Source organism: Stegodyphus dumicola, chromosome 8 (assembly GCF_044657685.1).
Source record: "Stegodyphus dumicola isolate Sdum_Otavi_A_Nest chromosome 8, ASM4465768v1".
In the NCBI taxonomy this organism is placed as follows: Eukaryota; Metazoa; Arthropoda; class Arachnida; order Araneae; family Eresidae; genus Stegodyphus; species Stegodyphus dumicola.
In genome coordinates, this window is record NC_140775.1 from 104,566,243 (window position 1) to 104,582,348 (window position 16,106).

The 16,106-nt window shown below is 32.3% G+C and overlaps 1 protein-coding gene across 2 annotated transcripts in view; it reads left to right on the plus strand.

Annotated features, from left to right (window-relative positions):
• The window catches only part of LOC118190227 (uncharacterized), a 77,833-nt gene that overhangs the window by 51,605 nt on the left and 10,122 nt on the right, over nucleotides 1-16,106 (plus strand). For both annotated transcript variants that reach the window (XM_035360903.2, XM_035360904.2), the window contains exons 4-6: nucleotides 401-1,270; nucleotides 2,366-2,679; nucleotides 13,889-14,154. In XM_035360903.2, coding sequence (XP_035216794.2) covers nucleotides 401-1,270; nucleotides 2,366-2,679; nucleotides 13,889-14,154 — 1,450 coding nt within the window. The remainder of the gene's footprint in view (nucleotides 1-400; nucleotides 1,271-2,365; nucleotides 2,680-13,888; nucleotides 14,155-16,106) is intronic.

Sequence of the window (16,106 nt, forward strand, 5' to 3'; positions counted from 1 at the left end):
CTGAAATTTAATAACAGAATTCCAAAATGCTTAAGAAAAACAGTGCATAGTAAATAACTGCACAATTCTACGTAGTAAAAGAATCGAAGCATAAAATTAATTTTAAAATGCCTTAATTTTATAAACAGTTTGAATTAACATAATCAGAGTATTTTAAAAAGTGTATTCGGAAAGAAATCAACAGCTTCTAGGATGGTTGGTTAGTTTATAATATTTTATAATTTATCTCTACTAAAAGCTATGAGCTTTAGTAAGCTGCTGTAAGAAAAGAAATTGAATTAGTTGTCAAGACTGTAATGTTGCTAATAATTAATTAGATGAGAAAGATAATTTTAAAATGCATTTTTAAATAAATATGTATACAAATCAAATAATATTTTAACAATTTATTTATTATTAGTTTGCTACGTCGAGTCCATGGTATCCATCAGGGCCACTTGTTGCCAAGTCTTCAAATGAAGAATCCGACGCTTTAAGAAAAGTATTGCCTCTAGTAACTTTTGACTGCCGAGGTAAAACTGGATATTTTACAGATTCTAAATTTAACTGCGAAGTCTTCCACTACTGCAAGCCTGATGGAATCCGAAATACTTTCCACTGTCCTTCAAATTCCTTATTTAACCAGTTGTCGTTGGTATGCGAAGAAAAAACACCTCTCAACACTAAACTGTGTAAAGAGGGTTCAGTTCCTTCAAAAAGCAACAAGCCAACAGATTCGAAAAAAACTACGGTGTTCAACTCTAAATATCAAACGAAACATCAAACTGAAAACGGACAAAAGCAAAATACTTCCAAGTCCATAATAATTAAAAATCCCTTTAGGGACCCATCAAATCTCATGATGACTCTTGAAGATCTGTTAAGCTACATGAATAGGGCCCATGAAAGCGATAACAAAGAGCCAACTTTCATCTCAACTTTCCATACACCTGGAAAGGGATCTAAGCCCACTAAAGCTCTAGTCACTACAAAAAAAGCGCCAGTTACTACAGTTAAGCCTCTGCGGGACACAGAATTAACTCAGCTGACTACGACAGATGATTCATGGTCCATTAGAGAGAATAATAATGCAAATAAATCCAAGACGACTTCGTCTAATAGTGAAAAGAATACTACGCCGACAACTCCAAAGCAAGAGCATCCAGATTACAGCGAGGAACTTGAAGAAGTTTCTGCCGAATACGATGCGATTGAAGGGAAGAAATACAGGAAACATAAAAGAGTAGGAAGAGTGTTAGATGTACCAAATGTACCACTGACAGCCATAAAGGTAATATTCATTCAACAGTAAATTGTTTTAATCCTGTTGCACTCCAGATTATTTATAGTATGTTATTGAAGAGCCGAAGTTCCAGAGCAAATAATTTTATCAAATGGTTCCATGTCTTAATATATTTTCAATTATTTTTACAAAAACACCTCCTAATTTTAACTTATTCACGACTAGACATAAAATATAGATACCATTTAATGCAGTTAAAAAAATATAAAATGTAATTTCATTCAATTTTCCAGTGAAAGTAGAAAAATAAAACTTCTCGTGACATGAATTTTCGAGTACTTCCAAAAATAAGTACATATACATATAAATAAAGTAATAAAATTAACTGTTTCAAAGCAAAATTGTAACAGAATGCTAACTAATGTTTTGTTTTTTACAATTTGACTTACAAATGTTAGTAAAATTATTATAGCCTCATTTACTTAGAATGAGTATAATAATTTACAATTTAATTCCAAATGAATTAATTAATTTTTTCCTTATAAAAATTAATTTCTTGTTTCCAAGCTATAAACATTCCATTTTCATTGTTCATTTTGTTTTGTATTCAGATTTTTCTGTTGTTCGTGGCTTCTTAACCTTCTAAGTTTCTAATTAATGAATTTAAGACAAATTCTAAATAAATAAATAAATAAAAATAAAAAATTCCGCTTTAAGTGTAATTCAAAAAACTATTTCAATGATTTTAAACCAGTAAAATTTTATTTAAAATCTAATAATGCCCACAAGTCATCCTTGGTAACCTAAATTTCTGGCGTATTTCTCTGTTCAAGAAATGTTTTAGCTCATAATTGATGCCAGTTCAACAAGTTTCAAGTTTTTTTTAAATATCTCTTCAAATAACTGTAGATTTATAGAAATAAAGATTCAATTCTGAAAAGCAAATTTAAATAATTAAAGAATTAAGAAGTTGCATAAATAGTTTGAACACTTTGCCATGCCTACTTTTAATTAATCAAAGCGAATAGTGGTTATTTTAACTTTTATGTCTAACTGTTTAAAAACAATATTAACTAAGAATAAAATTAAAATGAGCTATGAATTATTTTAAAATAATCTTCATGAATTGTGATTTCATTCCAGCGTCATATACATTCGCACGTATCTGTAAGATCGCCGACAGAAACGCCACTCTCTGAAGATATCACAGATTTAGAATTAACCCAGTCTGGTTTAAAAAGCAATTCATCCAGTTCTCTCAGCCTCTTTTCCACTGATAGAACCAGAGCAAAAGACTTTCGTAAGAGAAGACGATTTCAGAACCGTCGCAGAAAAGTGTTAACAACAACAGCATCGAGTAACTCCACGGATTATCCAATTCTAAATGATGGCACGACAACAGTTAGCACAGATACAGCAAGGCATGACTTGGATAACAGAAAAATCGCTTACAGACGGTGAGTATATAGAAATTCCTTCAGCAGATTAGCTACAATATATAAATCAATAAGATAATTACAATATTACGGGCAACTATATAATATTACATAAATCATTTAAGTGCATTATGAAGTTTTCTAGAAATGCTCATAGTTGATTCCGAAATATATTAGCGAAGCGTTATGAAACTCCAAGTAGAACTAAGGAAATTAGTGGGAATGCGATACAGGTTCGTCACCGGTATCAATCCTACAATAGTATCTACCCAAAAAAATAATTTATTAAAATTCTTATCCTCTGATCAAGTGCTGTTGCTAAATTAAGTAAAAAAATGTCTAATTTAAATATGTATCAATCTCTGACGCTATTAATCCTACGACACGTATCAAGACTAATACCAGTTCGATTTTGACACAGTGTTGGTCCTATTCCTGTGTCAGTTCTCTCCAGTGTCAATCCTACGGTTGGCAATCCTTCAGTGTGTCGTTGGATTGGTATCAAGCGTATACCTTTGACGACTCTGTACAGGTAACAAACACGCATTAATCCTCTTAAGCAGTATTTCATTATTACAGTAATATTTACCTTTTCATCGTGTTGATCGTATGAGAATAACTAGTTAATCCTATGCCGATGTCATATGTATACTATCCCGAGCAGATATTAATTTAGTATTGATCCTGTGACTGTTTCTTTCTTTATTTGAATACTGCACGCGAAGTGTATCTACCTAAGGAGAGGGGTGTCTTCGTTCAGAAATTTTTTAAAGCAAACTGGCTTATATTTTTGTTACATCTGGAAAAACCTACGAAAACATTCATGCAATCACTCCATTCGCTTGAGTTTAAACCTGCGTTTCGAGTCTAAGAATGTAAGCAAAGTAGATCATTCTAAAAATTGTTTTGGGAGAACTTCGAAGGAACGCATTAATAATAAGTACATGAATCCCTGTTATCATTAAAAAGTGATCGTTCTTTTATTAAATCGATGTTACTTCATTCCTTTAATACTGTTTTCATCTGAAGACAGATTTCCTTCCGAGGTTTGAATCCACGAACACTTGGCTCATATAGTTAGGCTACTTTTAACAAGTCATATATCGGGGTCAATAACCAGCTGCAGACAAATTTTACTTCAAAAAAAGAAACACGGTCCTCAAAAACATTGATGAAGGGATCGGTTGAAATAAGGCGGTTTAATTGCCGAGGCTTGCAGAAAATAAGGCTGGGGCTAATTAAAATCCTTTGAATGACAGGATTTCAGCAGAAAAGAAGTGCTTTCTGGCATAACCTATAAACCATTACTGAGCTGCGTTGTTCAAACTCAAGATGTTTGCTGTAACGAGAACCAAGCAAATGCTGCTTTAAAACAAAACAGACGCCTCTTGAAGCCGTAGGTATACCTTGAAAGGCTTTTACTTAATATACTTGAATACAGTAGACAGAGGAAAAACTGAAATTCGCTTTATTAAGATAGCAGTCTGGAAAATATGAGTGTTGCAACTCTCAGGGCTACAACGTGCAGGTTACAAAATAAATAATCACACCAGGGATTATTAATATAAAGATTTAATATGGATATCTCACACAAGCTGAAAACGTTACATTACTTTAACTAGTGCATACATATAACTGATTGAAAAGGGAATTTCCCCGCTTAGTTCGCAGTTAAAGAAAAAATAAGAATAATAAAAAATAGTCCAATGAAATGCGGCGCTCCGTCTGTCGACCTTCGCCGATCCGTTATGTAATCGTCTGTCTACAGCCGCCGTCTCCAACATTCTCCCCCCTCTTTGAGTCGACTTCAGGTTGGCTCAAAGACATACAGTACCTGGTCGAAGAGATCCAATTTCTGAGGCGCCTTGATCACACGTCCAAATCTTGACACTTTAGCACCTTGCAGGATGTTAGTAGAGTTATTTAAAGAGTCATTAGAATCTGAATGCTCATCACTAGAAATAGAAGAAATAGGATTAGTAAAAGAGTTATCGTATATGGGATCAGTGGGTGTGTCCGTTAACTGCACTTCCAATGGAAAAACTCGCTGAATGGGACGAAGCAGCGTACCAGCTTGAGTCTTCAGTTCTACAGTTCTCACCTTGCCATCTTTCCCAGGAATTAGTCGAATGACCTTAGCTAAAGGCCAATGCATCCGTTTTTTGATGTCATCTCCTATTAGGACAATTTCACCCAACCGTAGCTCTGACGATGGATCCTTCTTATTTTGGACCAAAAGGCCTAAATATTCTTTCCTAAATCTATGCCTTAAATCATTAAATAGTTTTTGGCGATGTCTAGCCCTTTTTGGAAGACCTTTCGAATCGCAGAAATCAACATCAGAAACACCTAAGCTACAATTCTCGATGAGAAACATGGCTGGAGAAAGTGGGATTAAATCATCCGGATTTTCCGACACATAGGTAAGAGGTCTAGAGTTAATTATTGACTCGCAGTCGCACAATACTGTGTACAACTCCTCGGTTGTAAGAACCGCGTTACCGAGTGTCCTTCTCAACAGTTCCTTTACTACACGAACTAACCTCTCCCACCAGCCTCTTGAAAGCATATCTGCCATGTTTAAATCACCTGGTAGATGGCGCCAACACTGAGAAGGAATCAGACTGTTTATCTCTTTTACCTTATTCGCAACGAAAACTGACCAATCACCACTTTTTTTAATCCACCAGAGTGCTACCATAGAATCACTCCATGTAATAATTTTCAAATCAGGCAAATCTAAGGCGGCGTATACTGAGTGAACCAGTCTCGCGCCAATGCAACAGGCCATCAATTCTAACCGGGGTATTGTCAGAGATTTTAACGGCGCTATCCTGGATTTGGCTCTGATCAATCGAATTTTGACTCCCACGGGCGTCACAGTTCTAATGCAAACACATGCACCATAGGAGCTCTTACATGCATCAACGAATAGATGCAGCTCTGAATTCTCATTTATCTCTACATATCGTGGAATACTAATTTTCTCAAGATATTTAATTTCATCCTGCCACTTCTGAAAAGTTTTCTGAATGTTATCTGGCAAGGGATCATCCCATTTTAATTTCATAGTCCAAGCTTCCTGTAATAGCAACTTAGGTAACAAGGTAGTTGGACTCAAAAATCCCTGCGGATCAAAAATTTTATGTACCATAGCCAAAATATTACGTTTACTTATCTCATTATCCATTGAATAGTTAAAATTACATTTCAATGTATCGTTATCCAAATCCCATAAGATTCCATGAAGAGAAGTTATACCTGAACTACGGGAAATACAATGACCTGGAACATTACTTTCCCAACCCCGTAGATTAAAACATCCCCGAGCCATTACTTCGGTAGCCTTAACTATAAAATTTTCTTGCTGTTTCATATCGTGAACCCCAGTGACACAATTGTCAACATAAAACGAATACTTTAATTTTTGGGTCACATCATCAAACTTAGCAGAGGAATTATCCAAGAGATGCTCTATCAATGCTGAGAGTTGGAACGGAGACGAACAAACGCCGAACATCACTCTGCAGTGTCTGTAAATCATAGGTTCTTCAAGAGTTGGAAGAAAAAACCTCAAATAATCTCTGTGTTCTGGGATAATACTCAGCTGAAGAAATGCTTTCTCAATGTCCGATGATAAACCAACAGAATACATTCTAAACCTGTCAATTATATCAGGTATGAGTTCAGTTAAGTTCGGACCTCTATTTAAACAATCATTTAGGGACGGTTGATTTCTCTCTCGGGCTGAAGCGTCGAACACCGGCCTTACCTTCATTGTCTGGCTAGTATGCTTTATAACAGGTCTGTGGAGCAAATAATAACTTAAATTATCAATTTCAGTTTCAGGAACCTTTTCTATTACTTTGAGGTCTTCCCATTCCTTAAAAACTACCTTATAATCATCTAACTGATTTTCCTCATTAATTCGGTGACACATTCTTTGATGACTTTTAAAAGTCATAGACTTATTGTTCGGTAACAGAATTTCAGATTTAAAGGGTAGTGGCAATTCGTATCGGCCATCAGGAAGAACATTTAAATTCTCTTTAAATTGCTTAAGGGTGTCAGAGTGAGCAAGTTTACGTTTAACATCTTCAGTTGGGTCTGTTATGCCAATGGAATCTAAATTCCAGAGTTCGGTTACGCTAAGATTAGCACAATGCAACGAAACTACATTATTACACAAATTATTTTGTAGTAATGCTAGAATAGTAGCTGAAGTAGGTTCTTTAGATAAGCTGTTTACTTTACCAATCACGGTGTATCCGAATTTAGTCTCAACTACAGTTACACCAGAGTTCAGTTTCAAAGAACTGCCAGTAATAATGTCTCCAATGACATCTGCTCCTAAAAAGCAATTCAATGTCATATTCTTTAGCTTGCAAATCAGACAAGGTAATATTTCTTTCTGTTAATTCTTTTAGGGTATTGGGATAAACTACTTTTGGAACACATTCACATATTTTGTTTTGAGAAAGTACTTCATTCAAAGTTATGGTCATAAGTGCCCTTCTTTGCATTTTCTAACAGCGAACAGATCAAGCAGAACTTGTCACGGTATTCTTCTGCTTTCAAAAAATCTTCGGAATAGTCTTCTTGAAGAGTATCCTCACTCAGCAACAAATTCGAAACTTCTGCTTGAGTTGTTTCCGAACGTGAGAATTTGTCCTGAATCAGCCGAAACAACGTACTGACTTCGTCAATTCCTAAACTTTTGTTTTCGATCTTCTGAGCTATATCGTTGCAGCATACCGTAAAAGCTGTTCTCAGCGACTTTCGTTTTGCTTTCAAAACTTTTATATCCATATTTCATCAAAAATATAAAGTAGCGGACGCCCAATTTACTATGTTGCAATTCTCAGGGCTACAACGTGCAGGTTACAAAATAAATAATCACACCAGGGATTATTAATATAAAGATTTAATATGGATATCTCACACAAGCTGAAAACGTTACATTACTTTAACTAGTGCATATATATAACTGATTGAAAAGGGAATTTCCCCACTTAGTTCGCAGTTAAAGAAAAAATAAGAATAATAAAAAAATAGTCCAATGAAATGCGGCGCTCCGTCTGTCGACCTTCGCCGATCCGTTATGTAATCGTCTGTCTGCAGCGGCCGTCTCCAACAATGAGCCTTAAGTCCTGGATAATAATCGTGCAAAATTAATAGTTTTCTGCTGAGTTTTTCTCGGGATTTTACCTTTATGTCATGTCGGAACTTCACCAACAAAGCTCTCTTCATTCCAAATCTCCCTAGTAGATGTCCAAGTTCTGCATTTATGCATTGTATCGTTTCTGGGACTTCATGGTTCAAGTTATGTTTCCTCTCTTGTTATTAGCTGTGAATAAAAAATTTTAATGGCATTAATCATGGAGAGCATTTCTCGATGACATTTTTTTTTTTTTTTTTTTTAATTTCTAGAGGCAACCTTTTGGATTTTCATCTGCCGTAGACATTTAACTTTGATATCCCCAACTTTTTCATGCATATTTGTCGGTGTTAGGTCTTCTTTTGTCAAGGATTGAATCACCGAACAATATCTGATATGTTTTCAGCATAAACAGACTCTTAAAAATCAAACAACACCTGTGTAATGTATTTCCTTTTTTACGCTTCCATGGAATGATGTAGTTATTTAAGCATGTTTCATCCTTCCAAAAATATCACATCATACTTGCGATTAGAACTTACAGAACGCCTTTTATATTTATATCCTGTTAAGAAAAGTATTTGAATGAAACACTTTCAGTGATAAAGGAATGTAAAATCGGACATAAAACCTCTCATCACACAGCGCTCGACTGTTGACTCTTCTGTTATACATATCCTTCGAAACATTCATACTTTATAATTTTTATTTATTTTTTCAATTTCAATAGTTATTTTAAAAATAACGGCAAATGCAATTTTACGTTCCCGACACTGCATCGCGATTAATGAGAGAAAGAGTAATTATAAATTCTTACAATAACGTGCAAAACCTGCCAAATGAAAATCGAATCTAATTTTGTTTAATATCAGTTTAATGTCAGTCGAGCTTCTAAAATTACCTTAATTATGGCGTAATATAAGTACTATACATGTTAAATGAGCTATACCACTGAACTTTTTAAGATGCAGTAAACGATCATACAACATTCAAAAATATAATTCATAAATTTAAAAAAAGTTTAAAAAAATTTCAAAAGAAAAAAAACCAAAGGGACTTTTTTTAACGTTTTGCGTGGTACCTTTATTTATTAAATATCATGTTCTTTGCACTTAAACCATAAAATTCAATTCAACAGCAGTATCGAAAATAATTTTAAAATGAGCATATCTTTGGAATTTCTGTTACACAGTCTTGCGTGCTGGAGATAAAAATGTTTCCCCCCTCCCCTCCGCACAGTGTTGTCATTGCTCGCTTTGAAATCTTTGAGTTTGTTAATCAAAAATTCATTAAAGTGTTAAAATATGAAATCGATAACAAAACAACTTCCAAATTCCAAATTAAGGCTTCCAGATGCCTATATTAGTGGAAACTTACGTTGTTGAAAATTGGATGGCTCTAGGTAGCGTTGTTTTATCACAATGCGAAAAACATACATACAGTGTCTCACAAAAGTGATGGGACACTTGTGCTTTACAAAAGGAAATTGTAATAAAATAAATTAAAAAAACATGTAAAAATTTTTTGTGGGTGTGTTTCATACTTAAATTTAGTAACAATTATTACATAACATACATTTTCTAAAAATATTAAAATAATAATTTAATAAAAATACAATTGTTTAGAACGGAGCAAAAAATGGCTCACATAAGTGATGGAACACCATTAGATACTACTACGTACTACAATAAAAATATTTTTTTGGGTTTTTATTTTTACTCAAAAGCAATTAGCAATAATTTATAAAATCGTCTGCAGTATTTCTCTCCAGTTTGTTTTGGAAATTTTGTGTCTTTTAGCTCTGTGCAGCCATGAATGCTAAACGAAAAGAAACTTTGCTTGAAATTTGAAAATTGGTTATTAATTTGCATATTGAACGTGGAAAATCTATTAGAAAAACTGCTGAAACAGTTAACTTGAGTCATTCAACAGTTTTCAATATCATTAAACGATATAAAAAGAATCATATGATTCAGGATAAAAGAAGACCTGGCCGACCATCAAAGCTATCCAATGGAATAAAGCGAATTATCGTTCGAAATATTAAAAAAAAATCCAAGAATGAGTGCTCCTAAAGTTGCTGCTGATTTACAAGCATTATATGGAGTAATTGTTAAACCTGAGACTATTAGAAGAGTAATTCGATCTGCTGGATATCACGGTAGAGGAGCCAGGAAAAAATTCTTCGTAAGTGAAAAGAATAGAAAACTCGGACTGGCTTTCGCAAAATCCAACATAAATAAGAACTCTGATTACTGGAATGAAGTTATATTTGCTGATGAGAGTAAATTTAATATATTTGGTTCTGACGGTAGAATCTTGGAGTGGAGAAAAACCAGGAAAGAATTTCGCAAACAGAACTTGGTGCCAACAATAAAACATGGTGGAGGAGGAGTTATGGTATGGGGGTGTATGTCGTCCGCTGGAGTTGGTAATCTTGTTTTTATTCACAGTATAATAAATCAGTACAAGTATATTGACATTTTAAATCAAAATTTGAAGTCTTCAGCTCGAAAATTGACCTTTCATAACGATTTTAAATTCTACCAGGACAATGACCCCAAGCACACTGCTTTGAACGTTAGACTCTGGCTGCTGTATAACTGTCCTGAAATAATAAAAACACCACCACAATCTCCAGACTTAAATCCCATAGAGAATATTTGGCAATAATTGAAATCAAGAATTCGCAAACACACCATTTCTTGAAAACAACAATTAAAATCATTGCTTCAAGAAGAATGGGGTAAAATCACTCCAGAAATCACAAAAAAATTAGTCGAATCCATCCCAAGCAGATTAAATCACGTTTTAAAAGTAAAAGGAAATCCAACAAAATATTAAAACATTTTAAGAAGTAAAATTTTTGGATAAATATTTGATGGAAAAGTAAGTGTCCCATTACTTATGTGAGCCATTTTTTGCTCCGTTCTAAACAATTGTATTTTTATTAAATTACTATTTTAATATTTTGAGAAAATGTATGTTATGTAATAATTGTTACTAAATTTAAGTATGAAACACACCCACAAAAAATTTTTACATTTTTTTAAAATTTATTTTACCACAGTTTCCTTTCATAAAGCACAAGTGTCCCATCACTTTTGTGAGACACTGTATGCAGATTCTTCATTATTTAATTTCTTTAAATATAATGCAGGGCTCTAATATTTGGTGGTAACAATTTGAAAACTGAACCAACATTTATATTGAATCAACGCAAAATACCAAAACGAAATTATAGCCCTTCTGGGCTAATAATATTCTTGAATGAATACACACTAATCTCAGTCATTTCATAACCATATCGTACAGCAGGCACACACACTTTTGGCATTCTTTCTTCGCTTTATACTTGCCAATGCTCATGGTATAATTATAGAAGAATATTTAATAGTATCATATACTGCTGTGAAAGTTAAAAAAATTTCGAGTGTTTTCAGTAATATCCGAATCTGAAATCGAAAGCTACAAAACATCTAACCTACATTTAAATTTTCATATTCCAGTATAGCTAGTAAAAACTTGAAAAATGGGATAAAGTTATCATTAACGCAATATTTTAATATAGTATGAACTCTAGTGTAATTTAATAGTCCTCGAACCTGGGCAGGCACTTTTAATTATTTTATTCTTGATCTTTTCGCTCCTCAAGTTTAAGGTAAAAATCATTAATTTTTCAAGGAATTATGACTTTGTAACTGGTGCCGCCATCTATTATTATTCTGATAAATAATTTAAGGTAAATGATGATGGCTATCAGTCGCAGCTCATAAACCACTATCCAAAATCTGCAAAATTTTACCCTCATCGTAATAATAATTTAAACAGAAACACTTAAGATAAATTTTTATATTTCTTTAATATTTATTAAAAGTTAATAAATTTTAATCTTGATAAACCAATACCCCAATTTTGCTCAAAACAGCTGCTTTCAAGAGCAAAGTCTTTGCTTATTTGATCTTCAGCTTTTAATTTCCACCTTGGTAATGGAAAAGATCATAAAATATTCAGTTGCTGTTTAAAAAAAAATGACAATCACATTGCTATATTACAACAATATGCTGTTGGGAACACTACCAGATGATTTTTTACTGATGGTGACATCTATCGCAGTTCCGCGATATAACTGGCGGTCAGCCGTGATAGTTTAAGATACAGATATATGAACCGAAGACGTAATTTCGACATTTTATTATATTTTTTGCATTTTCATTCGCAAAGAACTCGTTGGCGCCTCGGGAAAGAACCCGTTGGCGCCGTTGCAGTTTTACTCGCCAAGTTCACCAACGGTTGATCGATGACGAGAATGATCGGCCATACGGTTATCAGATATTAAAACACGTGGAAGTAAGCCGCGTAAACGTGATATTTAGTGTATATAATCAAAATAATTAAAGAATAAGTAACATAAATTGAAGTTAGCACAGAAAACAATATATTAAGCATATTAATTAAACAATAAGTAACACAAATTCAAGTTAGAAGAGAAAACAATATATTAAGCATATTAATTAAAGAATAAGTAACATAAATTCAAGTTAGCAGAGAAAACAATATATTAAACATATGGAAGTGAAAATTCAAAATTAACCGGTTAAACGTGATATACGAAAGCAAATTTGAATTCAAGTTAGCACAGAAAACAATATATAAAGCCTAAAGGTATGAAATTAATCATGTAATAATGAGTTTTGTAATAATGATCCTTTTTCTTGGCAAAGTTAACTACTTAATGGAAAAAACAGTAAAATTCAGATCTGTCTTTGAATATCTTTCAGTACTATAAAATTCCAAAATATACCTCTTTTTAACAGTGCAGTTTCTAAAGAAATTGTGAAAGTATAAAAATCAAGAAGCCAATTTTACGATTAATATCTTCATTGCATGATTTCAAAGTACTTCCAAAATTATGACTGAAAATCCATTATCATGACACTAATGAAATCAATATATATTCTCATTAAAAAAAACTTAATTGCAACTACCTGATTACATAAAAGTTTTTTTTAGTAATAAATTATATTCTGCTCTGACTCATTTTTTAAAATTTTATGTATATGTTCATGTATTGCATAAATAAAACCAACATATTCAATCTAAATTTGGCATATTAAGTTTTATTAAGACTTGCTTTCTTACATGTAACTCATAGCAAGAACCAAGGAACATATTATTTGTTATTCACTGTTTTGCAAATGATAATGCAGCTCATCAGAAGCCAAACAGTAAAGTGACTGAAGTCTGGTAGTTTGGTTAGCCAAGCTAATGGGCAAGTTGTAGGATTTTTCTCATGGTATTCCCAATATGTAACATGGAACCAGTTCCCTTCAGAAAGACCTCCTTGAAGGCAACTTTTCTTCTTAGGCAGATATCTCTCCCATGCTTTTCTATAATTTAAGCAAACCAAACCCAACTGATGTATGTTGCTAAAAATTTAACTTAAAGTCCACATTTAATAACATTACAAAAATTGCAAATATGGTCCAAGTTAGATCATTTTAAATGCAGATATTTAAATTAATTACACTAATTGCATATATTTATTATATGGATATTTTAAATGTTTATTTTATCATTAATTATTGTAATATATTTATGGACAACATTTCCTTTTTGATTGTACAGTTGAATTTATCTTTGATTTTAATTTCACTTTTAAATTCTACCAAGTTTGAACTATTATCGCCAAAGTTGGCGATGTTTACATTACGGGTTCTTTGCGGAAGTGCTTCCTATTTTTTGCGTAATTTGTATTCAAAATTCCTTCTGCTGCCAAAATTTCACTAATTTTCCGATGAAGACTCATAGGAATATTTCTTAGAATTGCTCTAGGTCTAGATAACTGAGTAATCATAGACTTATCTGATAATTCTTAGAGCCCTATGCCTACCAAAACCTTTGCTTGCTGAAAATATCTATTTTGCAATACTGAAAGCAAATTTCAGTGAAAAATTCACACCTATAGAATTATAAAGTTATCTTATTTTCATAGTGGAAATAAATTACGAAAATAAAATATTTAAAACAAAACTTTTAATCCTTATTTATTTATTTATTTTTCCCCTTCAGACGAAAAACTAATCGAACACGTATCAATCACTACAAAGAAGAGGATTTTAATGGATGGTACGGTGTTAGTAAACCAGAAAAGATTGAACCTTATACTTTACCTCCCTTACCTTTTCCTGAAGATGAGCATATGGAAATTACGACTGAAACCACGCAGAAAAAGGAAAAATTGTCCCAAGGTAGCAAAAAGAAGGCAGAAGATGTATGGCATAAAACAACAGATGCTCCAGTAGACGATAAGTTGAAATTTGGAGATAAATTAGCCGGTAAGTTTTCTTTTAAATACCGTTAAGTTGTTCGCAATGATTCAGAGCATACTATTTAATAAGTAAATAGTACATCAAGTTATACAGAATATTTTGATTCTTTCAGACTGTTCATAATACTAGTTCAGCGATGACATAACTTTTATCATTAATGTTTCTACCTTTCAAGAAATCATTATCTGCACTTAACATCATTTTGTTAGCAGCTGACAAAAGATCTCAACATGTAAAAAAATTATACGTTTTAATATCGTTTCTTCATCTATTTAAAGAAAGTATCGATTTCCGAATATAAATACTACAGGTGCTTCGTAAAATAAATATTGTCTGAATTTTTAGAGCTGGATTAATCTAAAAAGGCGAATTTGCATTTTAAAGAAATAAATGATCTACACATTTAAAGGAACAAATCCATAAGGTACTTCTTTTTCTTAATCTTCTTATATTACTAATTTTTATTTCAACTTGATAACTACAAGCAATTAAAAAGAAAAAGCTTTTTTTTTTTTTTTTCTTTCCTTCCCTTCAATTTTTTAATGTTAACTTTTATTTCCTTGCACGAAGTAAAGGAAGCATTGCAATCGTGAAAAATTTTGGGAATCTTATTTGAATGAAAATACTCATTTTGACCACTCCCGAATCGAATTGGACGATTTTTTTTGCGTGTCATCTGGACTAGACCCGAAGAGTCTAAGTAAGCCGCACGGGTGTCCAGATTCTGCTCTCAACTGTCAACTGTGCATACAAACAGAATAAAGGACTCTTTTTCCAAAACGGATTGTAAAATGAACTTAAAATGGACTCAGAAGGGATTTTTTCCTTGACGTCTGTACGAACGTAAGTATATAGTATGTATCTCGCATAACTCAATAATTAACTGTAAAATGTTGAAATTTTGTATAAGGGACTATTGTAACATCTAGTTGATCAACACTCTTTTTTATTGCAATCGGCCGTACTAAATGTGTATATACGTATATATATACACGAATATAAGGTTATATATATATATATATATATATGAATTGTTATATATATATATATATATAACAATTCTTTTGAAAATAAAACTCAAACACACCTAGTATTTTCGCACATTAAGCTGCAGAAAAATTATCATTAAAGACATAAAGTAAGAAATCTAGAACTAATATTTCACAAAGACCAGAAATTGGAATTTATAATTAATAAATTTCAAATAATCATATAAGTGCAACAAAGAATTTTAAAATGTTAAAACCAAAACATTTCAAACAAAGAAAATCCCACTTAAAAAAATTTATGAAATTTAATGAAAAATGAACAAAAACAGAAGAGGAATTCAATCAACCTCAATGTCACTGCATCAGGGAAAAGGAACTTTGAAATTAATTGAAATCTCTCTTCTACAAAAATTCCTGCTTTTCTGTATCCAGAATTAGCTAATGAACGCTTTTAATGTATTTTAATTATAACAGTTCACTAGAAAATTCTGGCTCTAAGCATACATCCTGCCCCTTACCCGCATTGTTGAGCTTTGTTTTTTTATTCTTATTTGTTATTAAAGTGTGCATTTTTTGTTTTAAGAGCGATTGAAGTATTTAAATAAATTTAAATGTAACGCAGCAAAATATATGTATAATGTGATGTCCACAAGTCATGTGATGCCCACATCAATTTTTTTTTTTTTTTAATTTAAAAATTCTTCATACTAAAATAAACTTCAATACTATGACTAACTTGTAGTATTGAATATTTGGTTAATATCTTTTTTTTAACTGATGCATGACTTTAAAAGCGTTATATTAAAGTCCAGTCTAATTATTGTTGTTATTATTATTTTCTGCTTTCCTTATTTCACCAAAGCGATTTTGTACATATTTTATTATCTTGAAAATTTTTAATAATTAAATGAATCCGAAGTAATAATTTAACATACACTGTTAGTAACAAACTCTAAAAATCTCAAAACA